The 19,322-nt window shown below is 36.1% G+C and overlaps 3 protein-coding genes across 3 annotated transcripts; 1 reads left to right on the top strand and 2 right to left on the bottom strand.

Annotated features, from left to right (window-relative positions):
* Positions 1 to 336: 336 nt before the first annotated feature.
* LOC116299931 (uncharacterized) lies at positions 337 to 4,165 on the bottom strand. Its single transcript, XM_031708656.2, has 9 exons — positions 3,688 to 4,165; positions 2,934 to 3,344; positions 2,419 to 2,623; positions 2,137 to 2,230; positions 1,843 to 1,890; positions 1,493 to 1,650; positions 1,237 to 1,309; positions 1,033 to 1,065; positions 337 to 783 (listed from the first exon to the last, which is right to left on the bottom strand). The coding sequence occupies exons 1-9, from the start codon at positions 4,052 to 4,054 to the stop codon at positions 574 to 576; spliced, it is 1,599 nt and encodes a 532-aa protein (XP_031564516.1). The 5' UTR covers positions 4,055 to 4,165; the 3' UTR covers positions 337 to 573.
* Positions 4,166 to 4,359: 194 nt separating this feature from the next.
* LOC116299915 (uncharacterized) lies at positions 4,360 to 8,048 on the bottom strand. The gene is made up of 8 exons (XM_031708632.1): positions 7,194 to 8,048; positions 6,422 to 6,562; positions 6,044 to 6,130; positions 5,825 to 5,956; positions 5,568 to 5,706; positions 5,302 to 5,496; positions 4,937 to 5,027; positions 4,360 to 4,553 (listed from the first exon to the last, which is right to left on the bottom strand). The coding sequence occupies exons 1-8, from the start codon at positions 7,923 to 7,925 to the stop codon at positions 4,427 to 4,429; spliced, it is 1,644 nt and encodes a 547-aa protein (XP_031564492.1). The 5' UTR covers positions 7,926 to 8,048; the 3' UTR covers positions 4,360 to 4,426.
* A 124-nt stretch (positions 8,049 to 8,172) lies between these two features.
* LOC116299986 (protein prenyltransferase alpha subunit repeat-containing protein 1) lies at positions 8,173 to 13,101 on the top strand. The gene is made up of 8 exons (XM_031708725.2): positions 8,173 to 8,256; positions 8,992 to 9,185; positions 9,780 to 9,852; positions 10,347 to 10,451; positions 10,540 to 10,711; positions 11,387 to 11,496; positions 11,879 to 11,977; positions 12,438 to 13,101. The coding sequence occupies exons 1-8, from the start codon at positions 8,234 to 8,236 to the stop codon at positions 12,838 to 12,840; spliced, it is 1,179 nt and encodes a 392-aa protein (XP_031564585.2). The 5' UTR covers positions 8,173 to 8,233; the 3' UTR covers positions 12,841 to 13,101.
* The last annotated feature ends 6,221 nt before the right edge of the window (positions 13,102 to 19,322 follow it).

The raw sequence follows: 19,322 nt of genomic DNA, 5'->3' as shown, positions 1-19,322 counted from the left end.
TCAAAGAGAAAGTGCAGGACCACAAGCTGGGGCAATTTAAGCACATCTGGGAGACCGATTAACAATAATGTAGGTTACTCCCCCACTTGGCTGACTTATCACTAGTAACTTTATAGATTAGGCAAGATTCCCCCAATGAAAACCACAAAACAAAGTATCGATGTCCTTCTTGATGCAGGCAAAACGATAGTAATGAAAAGATGTGATTGTAAGTTAGTGATGATGTACTGTATTATGAAGACTGTTAACAATCGCGTCTTGCGCTTGTCAACGATAACGGGAATGTTGTAAATACTTGATCTGCGCTTGAGTTTATTTAGTTTAAATTTCAATATATTAAGGACCTAGGATAGTTTATATAAGTCAACCAAACAAACTACCAACTTTACTGCCTCCGTAATAAATTAAAACACTTTTGCTATTTCGCTAATTTTTTTTTAATATAAGGAGTTTAAAAGTTACGATTGCAAGAAGATTGAGCAAGATTAAACTTGCCACACAGTAAACTCAAAGTCGTGTTACATTTAGTGCGCTCTTGAAGAAACGAAGCCAACTGAATAAAAATGCAAGTTTCTAAAGTTCTTCATGCTTTGTGGTATCTTGTCCAACTTCATTTTCATTTTCACTAACTTGGTTGTCTTTATCTTTCTCGTCGTACCCTTCTTGCTCATCTATCGGCAAAGAGGACCACTTTATGTACGGTTCCAAAGCTACTTTTATGTTTCCTTTAAGCTCTTCCTGGGACACGAGACCATCTGCGTCACTGTCCAATTTATTGAAAAACTAATAACAAATAAATACATAGTACGTTGTTTTTTGATGTGATCTTAAAAGATGTAAACTTAGTTTCAGAAGTCCAAATTGTCATTTATAGAATCACGCTCATGTGGCATCTATTATATGATAGTGAGAGGGCCGCCTAGTCTATCGTTGCGAATGACGCATTAATTCAGTAAATGAAAGTTAAAGGCCTGAAAATTCATTGGCATTCATGGCTAAACTAAGAACGGAGACAGAATAAGGACTTGTTACCTCAGTTGCAAACTTCTCTGTCCCATCCGCATCCTTTTAAAGAAGTGGAAGATGGAATAAATGAAATAATGAAGAAAGATAAAAAAGATTAGAAAATGAGAAAGTGAACGGATAAGACAGTTGATGCTCCAGTGAATTAGTGAAGGGAATAAACGAATGAAGAACAGTCAAGAAAATGAATTGACACACAAATCCGCAGAGTACCTTGGTGTAACGATCAATAAAAGCACTTCTTTCTATTTGGACGTCTTTTTGCACAAGATCATCGAGTATTGCTCTACGAAAAATAGGAGGTAGAATGAGAATTTTTAAATCATGACGGCTCGAAAATAATAGGATGGAATGCCAATGTTCTATGACTAAGTGGTGAGAAGGAACAGAGGAATGCGTATTTTTATATAAGTCATTGTACATGCTCGACAACATGAACTTATAACAGTACTCTCGTATATCAACCCACCTGATAGTTTCTATCCCAACATATCCATACTCATATTCTTCTGTGTTGGTAATATCAGTCCCTTCTGAGGCCAAGGTTAGCTTGCGCATCTCATCACGTGTCAAACTGACAACTTTTTTGAGGGCCATGATACCTTTTTCTTGCAGTTGATCAAACCACTTGGGAAGGAGATAACATATTAGGGGCATCACATGAAATGAAGGAAGGAAAGAAGGAAGGAAGGAAGGAAGGAAGGAAAGAAGGAAGAATGAATGAATGAAACAATGAACAAGTGAAAAAACGAAAGAACAAATGAACGAATAAATGAATGGCTGAAAAAAAAAAAGGAAGGACAGAAGTAACGAGCTCACCCATTCTGCATTATCCCTAATAAATTCCACATAATACAGCTTCTTTTCCTACAAAAAATTACAAAATCGATGACAATCTCAAATTCATGCACTAGAGTGAAATAACTTGCTATAAAGTGCTAGTTATTAATATTTAAATGAAATTTGAGCTAACAAACCTTTAATTATTTATTAATTAATGATGGATATTATTATCTTTAAAACATCTACTAGCAATTTTTTCTGCTCTTGTTTTTTTTACTAATATTCCATTATTGTTTAGAAATTGCTTATAAACCTTTACAAACATTTTACCTTTTCAACAGGTGATAATGGCATTTTTCCCATCTCCAAGGCCTCTTCTCTTGTTAATGTTTTCTTGTCACCAAAAAATAACTTGATAGCCTCTCTTAACATAAATTTGTCATAAAGATCTTAGTACAATATACTTTTGGATTGGGTGTCGTAAGGACCACAGAGCATCAAATTTGGTAAGGGGGGGTGAGGGGCTAGATTTGAAAATATACAATGCAAAACAGAGAAGTCACTTACACGGAAAACTGCACTGATTTTATGATTGAGTCACAAACTCCTCACCTTACAGTTTCTACATCTGTATTACCCATCGACAGATTACCATGTCCTGTGTACTTCCAGTCAATATCCATCTCACTAAGGGGGGTAGGGTGAAGAGTTTTGTTACAATCACTGAAGTCCAGGTCATCAACATGGTCAAAACGTGAGAATAACAAGGCTACTGCTAGATTGTGACTTCCAAAGGATGACACCTGGTGATAATAACCTAAAAGATAATAGTAAAAATACCTAACAAGTTTCAAAATGTTCTTGGTATAGTGACTTTTATGGTATCCCTGTGTTACCTCAGTATTTGTTTATTGGAGAGGAATTGAGAAAATAGTGTACCCTAACCCTCTTGAGCCTTATTTTTGATGAAGCCCCCATATCCCATCCTCCTCTCTCCCTGGTATAAAATGATTATCCTCTAACTCACTCACCCTCTGCTAATTTCTAAGTGCAAGTTATACTACTATAGAAGTGAGATTGATAATTTGCGTAACAACATAATGAGTCAACAATATTTAAAGACATACTTTTAGGAAGAAAGAGACAGTCACCAGCATAGATTGTCAAGTTAGACCATGGTACCTCTGATACCAAAGGGTTCTTTAGTAGGTCTACCTTATTTACATTAATCTTTGAGTACCCGCCGATCATCTGTGGAGGTTCCCATGCCTTATAGATCTTATCTTCATACTTGTATTCAATCATTTTCCATTGTTTTGTTCCATTGTACAGACAGTTAATTGCATTAAAAGCATCCTTATGTAGTATACTTGCAGTACCTCCACCACTCATCCAAATATCAACTTCAACAAGACGGTCCTTGAAAGTTCCACAGGTAAGTGGGGGTATAACGCTAACATACTTGTACAATGGTGATGGGAGCTCTGACACAATATATGCCCTGGACCCATTATTGTGGTAATTTTTGACAAAATTACCTAAAAAAATCACAAAATCTTTATCAGATGTAAGCTTGATTTGATTTGTCAGTGTTATACATTAGTATTTATCAATGGTGATTTAGGAGTTGTTTTTCATGATAACACAGTTACAGGTAGAATATAATTTTCGATAATTAGAGCCATTCTTCAACGTTTGCAACTAGTTTGATGATTGGCTTAATAAACAATAAATAGGATTAAAATGACAATAGATTGGTTTTGAAAACTATTAAACCAAAAGTTAATTAATAAGTTAACTTAACAAAAAAATCTCAAACTTTCAACGAGACTAACTCAATGTAAGCAATTTATACAACTTAAACAAAAAGAATCAAAATACCTATAGTATCCCGTCCTATTCCTTTAGCTCCTATAGGTATAGCACTGCTTTTTTCTTTCTTTCCTTCAAGTCGTACTTCAAGATCGCCATACTTTGTTGACAGAAATTCGTCCGTCCATTCAGTGAATGCTCTAGAGTATTTCGCGGCTCCACGTAAAATCAAAGGCCTTGAGGGCTTAACATATCTATTCCAGAACTCCTCTGGACTTGGCCATTCGTTTGTTTCATCTACGAGATCTGTCTCAGCCGGACGATGTGATCCTAAAGGCTGTAGATGACCTACAGGTATGTTTGAAGACTCGAGTCGAGTACTTAACAGGGAAAATACGATATGAAAACACAGGAAAACTCTGTAAACGCGATCCATGATCAAGGCGCCCAAGAGAAACACAAATGAATAAAATAACACGTATAAACTTGAAAATATTACATGACGATGAATTTAATTAAATTATTCCTTGTCAGGCTGCACCAGCTGTTATGTTGCATTGGGAAGGTACACAGGAAGCCCAGTACGAAGTAATAATGGTCTCCTTGTGTGTAGTCAAGTAGAAAATAAATAATGAGTAAATTCAAGTTCAAAATTCAAAAAGGACAAGAATAAAAAGAAAAACAAAAATTAAGAGAAAGATGATAAGAAAATAAACATACATGCATAACAAAAATCAAAAATTCAAATTCAAAATTTATTTTATTTATTCACATTGTATACAAAAAGCATTGATTTATTTAAATGATATCAGCCTTTATCCATGACCATGCTAGCCCAATGATCTGAACAAGGTTCTACGGCAGAGATAGAGCTCTGTGGAATACAGCTAGCTCCTGGTATTGAATCAGGAACAATATACATATCCCAACCATGTCTGTGGATAGAAAAGTATAAGCATTGATTAATGATGATTCTACGATCCACTTACCCACAGGTTGAATGCAATAATGGCCATCATTGACAGAAATAATCTTTAAGAATAAGCACAACCATCAGAAGAGCAAGCAGAAATAATAATTATTTTTTGAAGTTATTTGGAAGCAAAATTATAGAGATTTTTGTGTTCATTAAATCCTCCACTTTCGAGTTCTCTGTTGCTCAGGGTTAGCCTCAATTTTGCCTAAAATATTTATGCTCCAGAGAAGGTCCGTGGAATTCCAAAGTTGTTTTATTGTTAATTTTTTACTTTACCATTGGTATCTATAATATTTTAAAGTAGAGTTTAATTAAAATATGAAAAATGGGTTATTAAAATACCTGATGTGAACAAGAGAATCCAATCCATTATCTGCCTGAGTATAGTATCTGTAGAAATCTCTCATGGGATCGCTAGAGTCTGATGATGCAGCTTTATAAACAAAACAAAACAGAAGATGAGGAAATCCTCAGATGATGTTTGGCAAGTTGGAATATGGAAAACAGGCTATTTTACATATACAAAGACTACAAAGACTTTTACTTCATTTCCCATTTTTGTACTTGTATTAGGAAGAATTTCACTCATCAGGAAGATTCAGTCTGCACAGCTTGCCAAATTCATGAAAAAAGATTCCTTTTAATATGTTTGAAATTATCACTGTGGATGGCAATATTTCAAGTGAAAAAATGAAAGAAATCCTAACCTTGTGCCAGCTGTTTTCTTTGCTTCTTTTCCCTTCTCTCCTTTTCTTTTTCCTCCTCTTCCTCTGCCAGCATGACAACTAGTGTTTTCTCCTCTGATTCATATAATTCATGGTGTTTTTTCATGATTTTCTCCAAGAATGCAATTTTTTCATTGAAGTATTTGTTTTGCTCAGCCACTGGTTTTGGATAAACACCTGATAAAAATAGATAATATACATAACTACAATTCTTTGTTTCTATTACTGTTTTATTTTGCTCAATTTACCTTTGAGTTCTCCTTCTTGCTTCCTAAAATTTCTAAGCTTTGTGAGAGCCAGTAATAAATTCAGTGATTTGCTTGAATCAGTTTGTTTTCTTCTAATTTCTCCAAGCAGTCCTCCTGCCTCTTGTTTCATTGATGCAGCCTGAAACAAAAGTAAAGTAACCATTTAAAGTTTTTGTATTATGAATTTTCAATCAAAAAACATAAAATTTGGTGAATGTCTCAAAAGGTTTGTCCATACAAGAATAGTAGTAGTATACCTTATTTTTTGCTTGGTCCTTTGCTATCTCATTATCACGCCAATGATCAATCCTAAGATGCAATTCAAACTTCTTTTTTTCTGAATCCAATTTTTCTTGGGCCAAAACCTGCTTTTGTTTAGTTTGCCATTTCTATATACATTAAACAGGAAAATATAGAGAAAAATCAATACATTACAAAAGGCCTGGCATATTTCTGAAAAATACCATCAAACTTACTCTTTTTTTCCTTTTCTTTTGAAGTTCAGCATTAAGGTTGTCTATATCAACTTGAGAAAACTCTTTTTGTGTGTTAATGAGTTTTTCCTGTACAAATCATTTGGAAAATCATTAGATTTACATATGGACCCTGATTTGAACCCTGAACCCTGGGTTGGACATGTAGTCAGATGGCCTTATACCTTCTTGCGCAAGTAGAAATGATGAGGATGATGATAATGATGATGATGGTGATGACCTTGAATTATCAATCTCCAACCAAATAATAATTGAGTGTTTGCTATCTTAAATTGTTTTCAACTACGTTCAATAATTATGACTTTTATATTAGTAATTGTTATTAGTTATCATAGTCTTAAATATTTAGTTATGACTTACTTTAAGAATATTTAATTGCTGTATTTCTCTCTGCCATTCAGATTCACCACATTTAATCAAATCCATGAGCTTGTCTCGCTGTGACGTAAGTTCATCCAGTAGTTGTAACCATCTCTGAAGGATATCTCTAGTTTCACCCACCTTTTGATAATTATTAAAAATTGATTGCTTAGTTTGACAGCAATGCACACATTCATCAACCAAATAGACCCCTTCACAGTTCCCTGCGGCATCTTGAAAGGTAGCCATGCCTTTGCATCGCAGTGAGAGGAACGGTGAGCTTGCAATGATAGGGACCTGTGACTAATTGTCCAAGGTATTGAAAAAGGTCTCTACCATTACAAGCTCACCGTTCATCTCGCTTCAGTGCAAAGGCACAGCTACCTTTCAAGATGGCGCAGGGAACCATATAGGGGTATATTGAGAGGTTTCTGACCTATCATGGATCACCTGACATCCCCATATGTGATCATACATCATGAGGCTTCAGCTTATTTAGGAATGTAATCACAAACCATGCAGCTACTGTAATTTTGGTTCTGTTGCATATCAGCTAACCTGAATTTACACTAGTCAAGTCAATGCCTCTTAGCTAGGCCAGTCCTCATAACTGATCACAAGTTGATCAATCTGTTGCGGCCAGTTATCATGTTTGTCCATTGAGAAGCTGCTATTTTTGGCCATGAGTACATACACATCACTTTTCAAATTGACCAATATGCAAGTCAATTTTCTCACACATACTGGAATAAGGATAGCCTACAGTACATACCTTTATCTTGAGTTCCTTTTTTATGTCTTTATTAGTATATCCTCTTTCTTCTGCAAAATTATGAACCCATTTTTGGACTTCAGATTTAGAGACATCGTCCTGTTCTTTTACTTCTTGGTTAGGTGGTACCACAATACCACTTTGCGTCGGCATCAAACCTGGATAACTGCCGTAGCTTGCTTGAGGTAATGTTGGTGGTAACAGCGGTGGTGGTGGCATATACATGTTACCATGTGTGTCATACATTTGTGGAGGGTATTGCATACCTGGGTCCCTAAATTGTCTATCAGAATACATTTGGTTTGCCATTTGGTTTTGTGCATAACTTGAGGAAGCATTTGGGAAGGAGTTTGGCTGCATAGGATTACAAGTCCCTGGAGGCATCATTCCTGCAAACGGTGGGATATTCTGAGTAGGAGGCATGTGGAGGGAATTATTGTAAGGAGGTAAGCCTTGGCTTTGTCGATGTCCCTGTGAACTATCTTGTCCATGTGAAGAGGTGAGATGTGATGTACTATTTGCATTTAGATACGAAGGATTCATCTGCGTACTGTAAGCCTGGCTCATATCACAGCTAAAGTTCATATTTGTATTCTTATATCCTTCATTCGTATTCGCTTGTCCTGGATGGAAATGGTTTCTATCAACATCTAGTCTTGGTTTATCAAGTTGATGTCCATAAACACCACTTTTACCACGAAATTCATCACTACTATCCAATCTTTTTGACATGAAACCTGAACGAAGCGGCTCTCTTGTTTGTGATACATTATTTCTTGCGTTGAAATCTGTCCAGTTAATTTTTCTATTCGGTAAATTTGGGTTATTAACCCTTGGACTATAAAACCCTCCACCGTCCGCCATCTTGAAAATAACTGGCCAGGTTACATGATTGTTTCATTAGGGAGGGGTGGGTAGGGATAGTAAATGTTGGTTGAAATCTTGTCAAGGGAGGGGTGAGTAAAGAGTTATCCAACATGGCGAAAGGATGTGGCGATTTTGTCCACGAAGGGGAAAAATATTTCAATCTGTTGAATCAGATGTTTGTACAAGATCCAGAAATGTAAGTACATCAAACTTAATTGAATAAAGTATATTTAACTATTTAAAATCCTCTTCCAAGGACAGTAACTAATAGATTTAGGATTATTTTTGAACAAAAGCATTTCATAACTCGAGTAGTTTTTATATAAATAAAATTGTTTGATCTGTTCTGTTTTAATGATTCCTATTTCATTTTTTTCTCTCTTAAAAATATAAATAAGATTCTAGTAATCGTTTTGTGAGACTAATGCAGTAATCTGTTATCTGAGGCTACCAAAATTTTCACATTTAAGTCTACAGATACACGTAAAGATTTACATTGTGTGGTTTATTGGCATGGGTCGATATTATCTACCTGTCTCTTTTTATTATCAATTCTTTATGATTGTACAATTTCATTCTTTCACCACTTAAAGTTCGTTTATATAAATATAAAATTATAGAGTGCAAACAATATTAATCCATGAAACACTAATTACTAAATAGTACAAAATAGTGCTAATTAAACAACAGAAAACAATGGAATTTGCATGAAATTGTGCTATTTAGTATTACTAAAGTTTCACGGTTATATTGTTTGCACTCTACAACTTTTTTTTATAATTTTATCTCTATATTGTGTGGTTATTATACATGTTTTTTGTTAAAATGTCTGCACATTGTAGTGGTTATGAAGATATAGTTTTCTGTTTTTACCACTCCAATTCAAGACCTTGGTTGAAGATCAGCCTAAACTCCTAATATCTCATTTCAGTGAAGAAGTAGATATCATATTCTGCCCTCAATGTAAAGTAAATCAAGAAGAGAAAACCATTTGTGCCATGATCAATGAGAAGCATATTCTAGGAATACGATCATGGTGTGTGCAACCATTGTACATGTATGCATATAATAAATTATTAAGGGCAAGAAAACATAAGGGCATTACCTGTTATAATAGTTTATCTGGTAAGTGTATATATATGATGACATTGTTTAGTTCCAAGAATTATCTACCTCTCCCCCCCCCCCCCCCCCCCCCCACCCCATATCCCTGGAAATTCAAATTTTCTTCCATACAAACTCTGTAATTTTTGTTCTTTCTCTGAACCCCTTACGCTTCAGAAATTTCCTCTGTGGGGTGGGTATGGATAATTTCTGGAACTACATATTACACCTAGATGGATAGATACTGTAAAATTGATACACCATGATTGCATCATTATGAAAGGGAATGTATGTTTCAGGACTGTGACAAGATGTTTAGAAAGGGATGCAATTTACATGAATAGTCAAACTTTAGGGGGAGTGGTAGTAGTGACTTATTTATGGTGGGTGTTATGTATCGTGCAACCACACAACTGTCATGTTAGTTAAGTTAATAATGATCTTGGTGTCTTCCGTCATGGCCTTGTCTTTTGTGCTCTTAATCTCTAAGGAATTGACTTGCAAAATATATTGTGAATTTTATGTCCTACATGTGATCTTTCAAATCCCTAATTCCTGCAAGTTTGAATATAAATAGCATTTTGATCATTGCAACATGTCTTTTTTTCCTGCTAGCTACCGATATTCTACAGCTATCAAGAGCAGTATTGTTGCTTAGTGCTGAATGCTATACAGTATGGAATATGAGGTAACATATGCATATTTCAAAGATATATCCTTTCTCTCCAGGGACTTCAGACATTGAGGCCCAGTAGGGACTTTCAGTCCTATCACAGTTGTGCCTTTTATCCTGGTATGATTTTGAGCAGGGGTGATTTCAATTGAAAACAGTGACTTAAATTGAACTTCCTTGCTTTACCCTACCATGTATTAAGGTGCTCCAAATTGGTTGAGGGCACATACTTTATGAGAACATGCAGCATGCGCAGCACACTTTATATTTTATAATATTTATATCCAAAAATGTCATATCTAACTTGTACTTTGTAAAAGAAATAGAAAACTTGTTTGCTGTGCTATGTGTGCAGTTATGAAGCACTTGAGGATTTGCAGAACACCAAAGAAGTGTTGTGCTTCTCCTGACACTTCTCTCTTGTTTTGCCGCTTGCTGCTTGCTTTATAACTGCACACAGCTTGCTTGCATGTTTTGCATTTCTTCATTTCGTACTGGTTTCATTCCAGAAAGGAGCTGGTAATGACAAGTGTACTGAACATAGATGACGATCTTCAGTTATCATCTTTAATTTTGTCCAAACACCCCAGAAGTGCAGAGACATTCAGCCATCGGTATGTCTATTTGTTGGTCGTTAATAATATTTGTGGGTCATAAATATACAGCTATAATAACAAAATGGCTTGTGTATTTTTTCCATAGAAAATGGCTCATTGTTCAATATGTTAAACAGAAAGGCAGATCAAAATATATCCAGGAATGGCTTAGAAAAGAACTGTGTATCTGTCTTTACTGTGCTGATCATTATTCAGACAACTATGTTGCTTGGACACACAGAGGATGGATAACTGAAGAATTCATTGATTCTAAAAAGGTATTGAACCTTACCTGTACATGTTTTATCAATAACTCCTTGGAGTTCATCAATTGGTGGTAAAATGCTTGCTCCCCTCCTACTTCTGTGCTTCAAGGTTAGATTTCCAGTCACCCCATGTGAGCCGAGTTGTTTCTCTTTCTGACTCTGAGCGTTTCTGGCTTTACATTTTTCCTCCCTCCTCTCAAACCAACCACTCATTCAAACTGGTTATAGTTGTGCTCTGGGGTCATACATGAACTGTATAGCACCATTGCTGCAGTGGTAATAAGTCAAACAAAAAAATAAGTGTGTTCCCTGTTGCATGAGAAAAATATAACTGGGGTCAGTAGGACGAATTTTTTTTTTACTGATGCAAAAGTGGAAATGAGCTTACTGGGAACCCTAAGGTGCATTTGGGAATGAAAAAATATTAGGGTCGGCAAAAATCGGCAAAAAAATGGGATTGATCGCACAACAGGAAACACACTTGCTTTTTTTTTGTTTGGCCTAAGGGATAAACCTAGGTTTAGTTTTTTAATGTAGTAGTAGTTTTTAGATATTGGTTAATTTTTTTTTGAATTTGCATGACAACTGTGCTAGAGTAGTTTCATGTTCATCAGTGAGGAATATCATGTCATAATTATGTAAACTGCTGTGTGTTGTACCAATGGTTTGTCTATCAATAAATTCCAGAAATATTTGTCAGAGCTGCATGCGATGGAGAAATGGGTCCAAATGCATATTTCTGATCACTGTGGATTTCATTTTAGACAAAAGTTATTAACAAAGCTCAAAGAGATGAGGTAAGCTGCTGTCATTGATCTCTGTTGTTGTATTTGAGTGCATACCATATATCCATGAAAAATTTAACTTGAAAAATCATACAAATCAGTGCAAAGCTTTGTGGGTCTATGGTCTTCTGAGGTCTGCTGAACTTACTAAGACTAAGGTTAAGCGTCAAACTTCACATGAGCCAAACCTAATGATATCAAAGAAGACCACCTTGTTATCCATTGTTTCAATTAGGTTCAGCTCATGTGAAGTTTGATGTTTGACTTGGTCCTGATTTGTGCAAATTTGTGCAATTTCTTTTACAAAGTTTTTCATAGATATATTGTATGCACTTTATCTTCATTGTGGCATCAAGTTAGGAACTAAATTACTCCTTGTTTTGTTTTGATACAGCTCTGTTGAGGACATGGTTTTACTACTACTTGAAGAAATGGTGTTTGTAACAAATCTCCAGGACTCATTTCCTGGTCATGAGTGCACATGGTCTCACAGGTCTGTTTTACATGATTTTTTTCTTTATTTTTTGGTTCAGATCTAAATGTTGTATTGCATGGGCCTGTTTCGTTTCCATTGGTTCTCCATTCACAATGCCACACAGTTGCTGAGGCAAGTTGCAAAACATTGCACAACTGTCCCTGTGCAGAAAGCACTCAAACAAAAATTGTGTTGCAAGTTGTCAGATGCAACTGTCTACAATTAAGCCACTTTTTCTGGACTTTATCATTAATATTATTGGTTGTTATGTTTCCCATTACTGGTTATGCTTGAGAATAAAGATATTATGGATTTTATTCAAACAAGGAATCTCATTCCCGAGAGGATGAAACATGGCATAGAAAAAAGTCACACCTACCCCAGCTTGTCATAATCAGTTTTTTGCCTAGACTATAGCTATATTGCATTTATGACTTGCAAGAAAATGCTAATGTAAAAACTTCCTTTTTTGATTCAGACGATTCATTGTTGAGCACTGGCATCTTTGGTTTGGTTCGGTCCCTTTTTCATACCTCCAACAACTTGTTGCACTATCCAAACATTCAAGCCAACAAGAAGCCTCTCATAATGTAACATGTGTTCAACGTTGTTGGGCTCCCTGTGTCAAGTCCTTGAGTTCGCTTTGTGGGTCTGCTCTCAAAGTCAAGTCACTGTATGGGAAAGGTCAAGAAGACAGCCTTAGTTCTATGAAAAGCAATGCTATGGAATTCTTTCTGGTGGAATCCGAATTAGAATATTGTAAGCAGGTCCAGAAAAAATCAAGAAATGATGATCGGTTTGTATCCGGCTACGAAAAATGGCTTGTATTACGTTATGGGAAGGAAAATACTCATTCCCAAAACCCACTTCCTAAAAACTAATGAATGAAAGCTAGAATATAAATTACTATTGAAAAATAATCTATTTAATAGTTAAGTTATGGATGGCAAAATTAGTATACATTTTGAATGCCAATATTTAATATTATTATTGTAATTATCTTATTTTTTTACAATAAAATTTATTCATATATAAATATTTTGAATGTTGAAATTTTGAAACCAAATGTATTTAATTCATTCTGATGTTTGTTATAAGTAAAATGTTTTTTGACGTAATGAAATAAAGACTTTAGTGTGAAACCACGTCACATGAACTAATATCTAGCTATTTAGTATGGGATTATAACTGGAAAAAATGGAATGAAAGTATAAAGTACGGAAGTAGCTAAATTTAGTAAAATTGAAGCTTTTTACGACTATTATTAGCAGTGTTGACCAGCGTCTGTTCAAGGAAATTCATTTTTTCTCAGTTGTGAATTAAAACCTTTGTCACAAAACCCTTGATGGGCGAACAAACGATGCAGATGGCTCTTTCAGACTAGCAGAACCACGTTTTATAATGCCTTGGAATTAAACTTAAGAGTGGTTACTTGTTTCGGTGAACACCGAGAAAAAGATCCTAATTGTTCGACGAAAGAGGATGCTTAGTAAAGAATAAAGATCCATGAGAAAACGACATATTGCATTAAATATCATTGTCTAGAAACACTCAAAATACTTAGAACTTTGCTGATGTTCGTACTTCAGTTGCTAGACTGCGCCTTGGCAGTACACATGAATGTAATACTTATTTACGAGGCACACTGATGGAGTCTGGCTGACGAGTATAGTCTTGACAATGCTCAGCAAGTCTTAGTTCACTTGTGTTTTATCAGTAGTGTTCTTAAGATATGTTTGGTAATATCTTCGTAGTCTTGGCTTTCGTTGGTACTTGGTCTGTTTCTATTACAGCACCTGTTAATGATGAAACTACATTGGAAAATGGTTGGTATTGCATAAGACTTATTACACAACGATTACGACGGCTACAGTATGTAGCTATAAGTAGCTATATGACTAAACTATTTAGACAACCTCAAACAAATAAGATTACACAAAAATAAACAACCAAACAAACTGACAAAACAGCATTCAACGGCTAAAGCTACGCCGTAAAGATTCTTGTTTTTGTCGCAGCTTGTTTTATCGAGTGTTTTAAGTTAAATTTATCTTTTTATGATGAATCCTGTTTCTCCAGAATCAGATATTAAATATCACATGTTTATTAGATATTGGTTTTATAGATTCTAGCAAAAGGCCGTTCTCGCTCCATATTATTTTAACGTATATTTTAAACGACTTAAAGGCAGATCCCAGAAGTGTTACAGAATTACAGTAGTTGGTATGGAGATAAGAGTAGAGCCAACATCATCTCTGCCAACAAGAATCCAACCAGAAGATTTGTACCCAAATCTGCAGATTTCCTCGTCCTCTTTGATTCACTTGAATGATATTAAACCTACACCAATCTCAACAAACGGCCTATATAAGCGCACGTCATCAACGATGAATACTGTATCATCGTCAGAAGTAGCATATACTACTCGTACAGCGGGTTTTTCATCTTCTTCGAGTCAATCCACGGTCCGTGCCGATCCACAGTCCGATGGGAGGGACTCGACTCCCAGTCCAGCAAACCGCGCTAATCCACAGTCCGATGGGAGGCACCCTACTCCTAGTCCAGCCAACCGCGCTAATCCACAGTCCGATGGGAGCCATTCAACAGCTGCCAGTGGAGCACGAAAAACGAGGTCCTTGGACTTGCAGGATACCAACATCCGAAGAACAAAACGGTTTGTCAATGCCGAGAGTGAAAAACTGCCTACTTTTACACTAAGAGGTAAGTTGACCTAACAAACGCATAGGTGGGTTGTATCTAAGGAAAGGGAGATCCGGACGCATTTGTATTACTTAACATAACCGAACTGACTTTGAGCAAGATGTCCTCGGCATGTTACGACTTTTATGTATCGCGGCTTAAGGTGGCTGGACCCCCTCACGCTTGACCGCTACCTTCCACTTTTGGAACGCTAGTGCATAAACGTCTTTTATCCGATTGCAAATCTTTTTTGCACATGAGTCACATAAAGATTGAATTAATGTTTGATGCAATTTTTAGTGAGATCGGACGTCATAACACGTGATTATGATGAAATATTTGTTTTCGTTTAGAAAATAAATTTAGCCTTGCAGAGCGTTCAACACTAAAATGCTTCGTACCACATAATTATATACTAGATGCCTCCATTTGTGGGGATTTTTGAAAAAATCTATCTAGCTAATTATGAGATATTTGAGATTCTTTAAATATAGTGCATAATCTACTTCAAAACTAAACAATGGATTTCATACGGCCGAAATTAATATTTCAGAGCTATATATTCACAAAAGTCATTGCTCATTTGGTTTTTCTCTGTATCTAGTTTTAAAAGGAACATTTTGAAGGTAATCGACTTATGCGATTTTGTGAAAACGTATAGTGCAGAAGATGGGGTAAACATTTGATGCGCACTTTTCATCGCAGTTTTCTAGTCAATCTTACTAGATCTTCCATTATTCTAAAATTCGCTGATCATTTCTCTCAAAATTACGTCAGGATACAAATTAGAACTTAAACTAATATTAAACAAAATTGCAAGACTATTGAACTCATTTAAAGCGATCTAAAGCGAACGAGAAATACAGAAAACATTGATCGTTTCCCAACGATTTGATGCTCTGGGAATTCTATTGTTTGCTAATGATCATAACATCAAATTCTTTCGCACCATGCACGGTCTCATCTCGCTTGGCTGCTTTCCGATTTACTCCCGAAGTATGGTTCTTTATCTAAACTCAAAAGTCTTGCTCGCTTCTTTCTTGAAGTTTTAATTTGAGGCATGTTCGCCGATTCTATTCACTCACACTGACAAAGTACATCATGACAAACGTCCCACGTTTGAATAAAAAAAACAACTGTTTGTTACCAAACTTCGGGAGTAAATCGGAAAGCAGCCAAGCGAGATGAGACCGTGCATGGTGCGAAAGAATTTGATGTTATGATCATTAGCAAACAATAGAATTCCCAGAGCATCAAATCGTTGGGAAACGATCAATGTTTTCTGTATTTCTCGTTCGCTTTAGATCGCTTTAAATGAGTTCAATAGTCTTGCAATTTTGTTTAATATTAGTTTAAGTTCTAATTTGTATCCTGACGTAATTTGGAGAGAAATGATCAGCGAATTTTAGAATAATGGAAGATCTAGTAAGATTGACTAGAAAACTGCGATGAAAAGTGCGCATCAAATGTTTACCCCATCTTCTGCACTATACGTTTTCACAAAATCGCATAAGTCGATTACCTTCAAAATGTTCCTTTTAAAACTAGATACAGAGAAAAACCAAATGAGCAATGACTTTTGTGAATATATAGCTCTGAAATATTAATTTCGGCCGTATGAAATCCATTGTTTAGTTTTGAAGTAGATTATGCACTATATTTAAAGAATCTCAAATATCTCATAATTAGCTAGATAGATTTTTTCAAAAATCCCTACAGATGGAGGCATCTAGTATATAATTATGTGGTACGAAGCATTTTAGTGTTGAACGCTCTGCAAGGCAAAAATTATTTTCTAAACGAAATCAAATATTTCATCATAATCACGTGTTATGACGTCCGATCTCATAAAAAACTGCATCAAACATTAATTCAATCTTTATGTGACTTATGTGCAAAAAAGATTTGCAATCGGATAAAAGACGTTTATGCACTAGCGTTCCAAAAGTGGAAGGTAGCGGTCAAGCGTGAGGGGGTCGAGCCACCTTAAACCCATTGCGATGGAGTAACACCCTAGGATAAGGGGTGAGCCATAACGAAACTCTGCTAACATGTCAGTGTTGTCAACTCATTAAATTGAATCCGGCCGAGACACTAGCAAGTATTTGCCATTCACCATGACTTTGCTTTGATATTTCTATCAGATGTAATAGGTTGTGAAGACCCTTGTGAGTGTACGTGGTGTGGAAGGGATTTACTTCAGAACTGTACCTACAAGAACTTGAAAAACGTCCCGGATCAAATCCCACGTATCGCTACAGAAGTGTAAGTATATTGACCAAGCGCATTCCCATGTGACTAGGCTGATGTAGTCTTTAATGACTCTTAAATAGCTTCCATTCTCAACCAATCAAAATGTATCTGATGTACTCGCTATCCAATCACATTTAACTGCTTGTTTGAATACTATGACGTAGTGTGGTATCTTCCACTGTCGACCAATGAAAAAGTAGCTCATGCGCACACCGTCCAATCACAGCACAGCTTGTTTGAATACAGTGTCATAGGTACTAGCTTCCCTATTTGCCCCAGTTTATAAGTCTACTTTGTCTTTCTACAAGGTGGAAGCCGTGTTTGAGTGATGCATATGTGTCTGACATATTTTTTGCAGTGATCTTTCCAACAATGCGATGACTGACCTACCACCAGTCTGCGCCAGTTTCTACCTTGCCAAGGGACTCGAAGTTCTGTAAGTCAAACAGCTATTTTGTGTATAGTTTCTCATTACAAAGTATGCGATAAAATTTTAACGAATGGATTTGTTTTCCAGGAGTTTGAGAAACAACTTAATTTCGGGTATTTTTGAGCACCCCTTCTACGGTCTTTCTAAGTTGATCATTCTGTAAGTAGCCAACATTCTTCAAAGTGTTGAGGGGAATTATATGTAATGAGAGCTAACCCTTCTGGTATTCGTTTATTAAACACAGAAGACTGGATGGCAATCGCTTGACTGATGATAAAGTCGATATCAAAGCGTTTTCTGATATTCCTCACATCACCTTCTTGTAAGTATTTTGCTTGGGCTTCCTATGTTCCTTTCCTTGAGTCATTTTTCATTGACTATGGCATTTTGGCTGTTTTCAGATATTTTTCACGCAATCGCTTAACCAACGTAACAAAAGCAAGGTTCGGTCAACTAAGCAAGCTATTGTCATTGTAAGTAAATAAACTCCCACCGAAATTAATATATATTAAATATTATTAAATAAAGCAAATTTCGAAGACGTAAGACATATGGGTATAAATCATTTACCAGATATCTTGATCACAACCAAATCTCTACAATAGAAGACGAGGCATTCATCAACAACTCGCTGCTCAAGTCTCTGTAAGTAGTATGATCTCCTGTTGTATAGATCTGTTGTATGGTTGGATAGTAGTCACGTGATCAACTGACGTCATTAATGACAACTTTGACAGGAATCTTAACAACAATCGCCTTATTAACGTTACGTCATCGATGTTGAAAGGACTTCAAAATCTACATTCACTGTAAGTTGAGGTCTTTTATTTTTGCGTTTGACTGATGTTGGTATCACTGAACTATAGAGACTTTGTACCATCACGTGATGGCAGCCATGACAGGAGGCAGGAACAATTGAATGTGGTCTAATCTGATTTACATGAGAAAGAGTTAAGCTTCCCAGGGAAAAAGGACTCTATTGTTGTGCCTCCTGTCATGGCTACCATCACATGATTGCCTGCTTTGTGTCCAGCCAGCAGAAAATGCAACCACTAACCGAAATTTAAAAAAATAATTTTACTGATGCTGTTATCGTCAACAGATATTTGAGCTCCAACTTAATTGAATTCATTGATACAAACGTGCTGGAGGAGCTTCCTAATTTACGTGTTTTGTAAGTAGCCAACTGCTAGCATACTTGATAGCTTTGTTATCTTAAGCAAAACAGGAAAGTCTTTTCAATAATCAAGATGACGTTATTGATAAAACTTACCATTACGTATGTCTTTTCTTGTAACACCACTAACATCTGTCATTGCAGAGTTCTCCATAACAACAAAATTTCGCAACTTGGTAATTTTGTCTTCGGAAATCACGATGGAAAACTCACGAAGTTCTTGTAAGATTATTGCAATTTTAGTCTTATTTTTGGCACAGTTTATCTATAGGTATTGTTTTTAAAGCATCGACTTTTCTTTCAGTTGGTGGGTGGTGTCCGGTTTATCTGAGAACAGTAGTCGCCCTGTTGAGCATTCCCGTCTCCATGGAAATCACTTGCCTAATCAAACACAACCAGCATTCATTGTGTGAGTAAAACACAGTTGCAACAAACCTTGTGAATTCGTAGCAAATCAATCGCTGAATGCATAGTGTTCCTGGTTTATAACTGAAAAGACGCCATGTTGGAGAACAAAACATTAGGTCCAAAGGAGAAATTTCTTGTTGATCTGCCAACATGGCGGCAATGACGTCACATGTGCCAAGGAATTTCGGTCGCCATGTTGGAGTACACAACAATACAGACAATTATATGGTACGCCAACATGACGGCCATTATACAATCGTTCAATGAATTATTGATCGCTATCCTTCCTTCTTTCCTTCACAGGACATTGACAGGGAGACTAAGGGATGTTAAGTCCTACAACGAGTTCCAAGCAGATAACTGGCAGAAAAGTGGCTTCCAATGCACCAGCAGAC

Source organism: Actinia tenebrosa, unplaced genomic scaffold (assembly GCF_029948245.1).
Source record: "Actinia tenebrosa isolate PJP-AT-01 unplaced genomic scaffold, QUT_ActTen_1.0 PGA_scaffold0__85_contigs__length_37466705, whole genome shotgun sequence".
Lineage (NCBI taxonomy): Eukaryota > Metazoa > Cnidaria > Anthozoa > Actiniaria > Actiniidae > Actinia > Actinia tenebrosa.
This window is presented reverse-complemented; position numbering and strand designations above follow the sequence as displayed.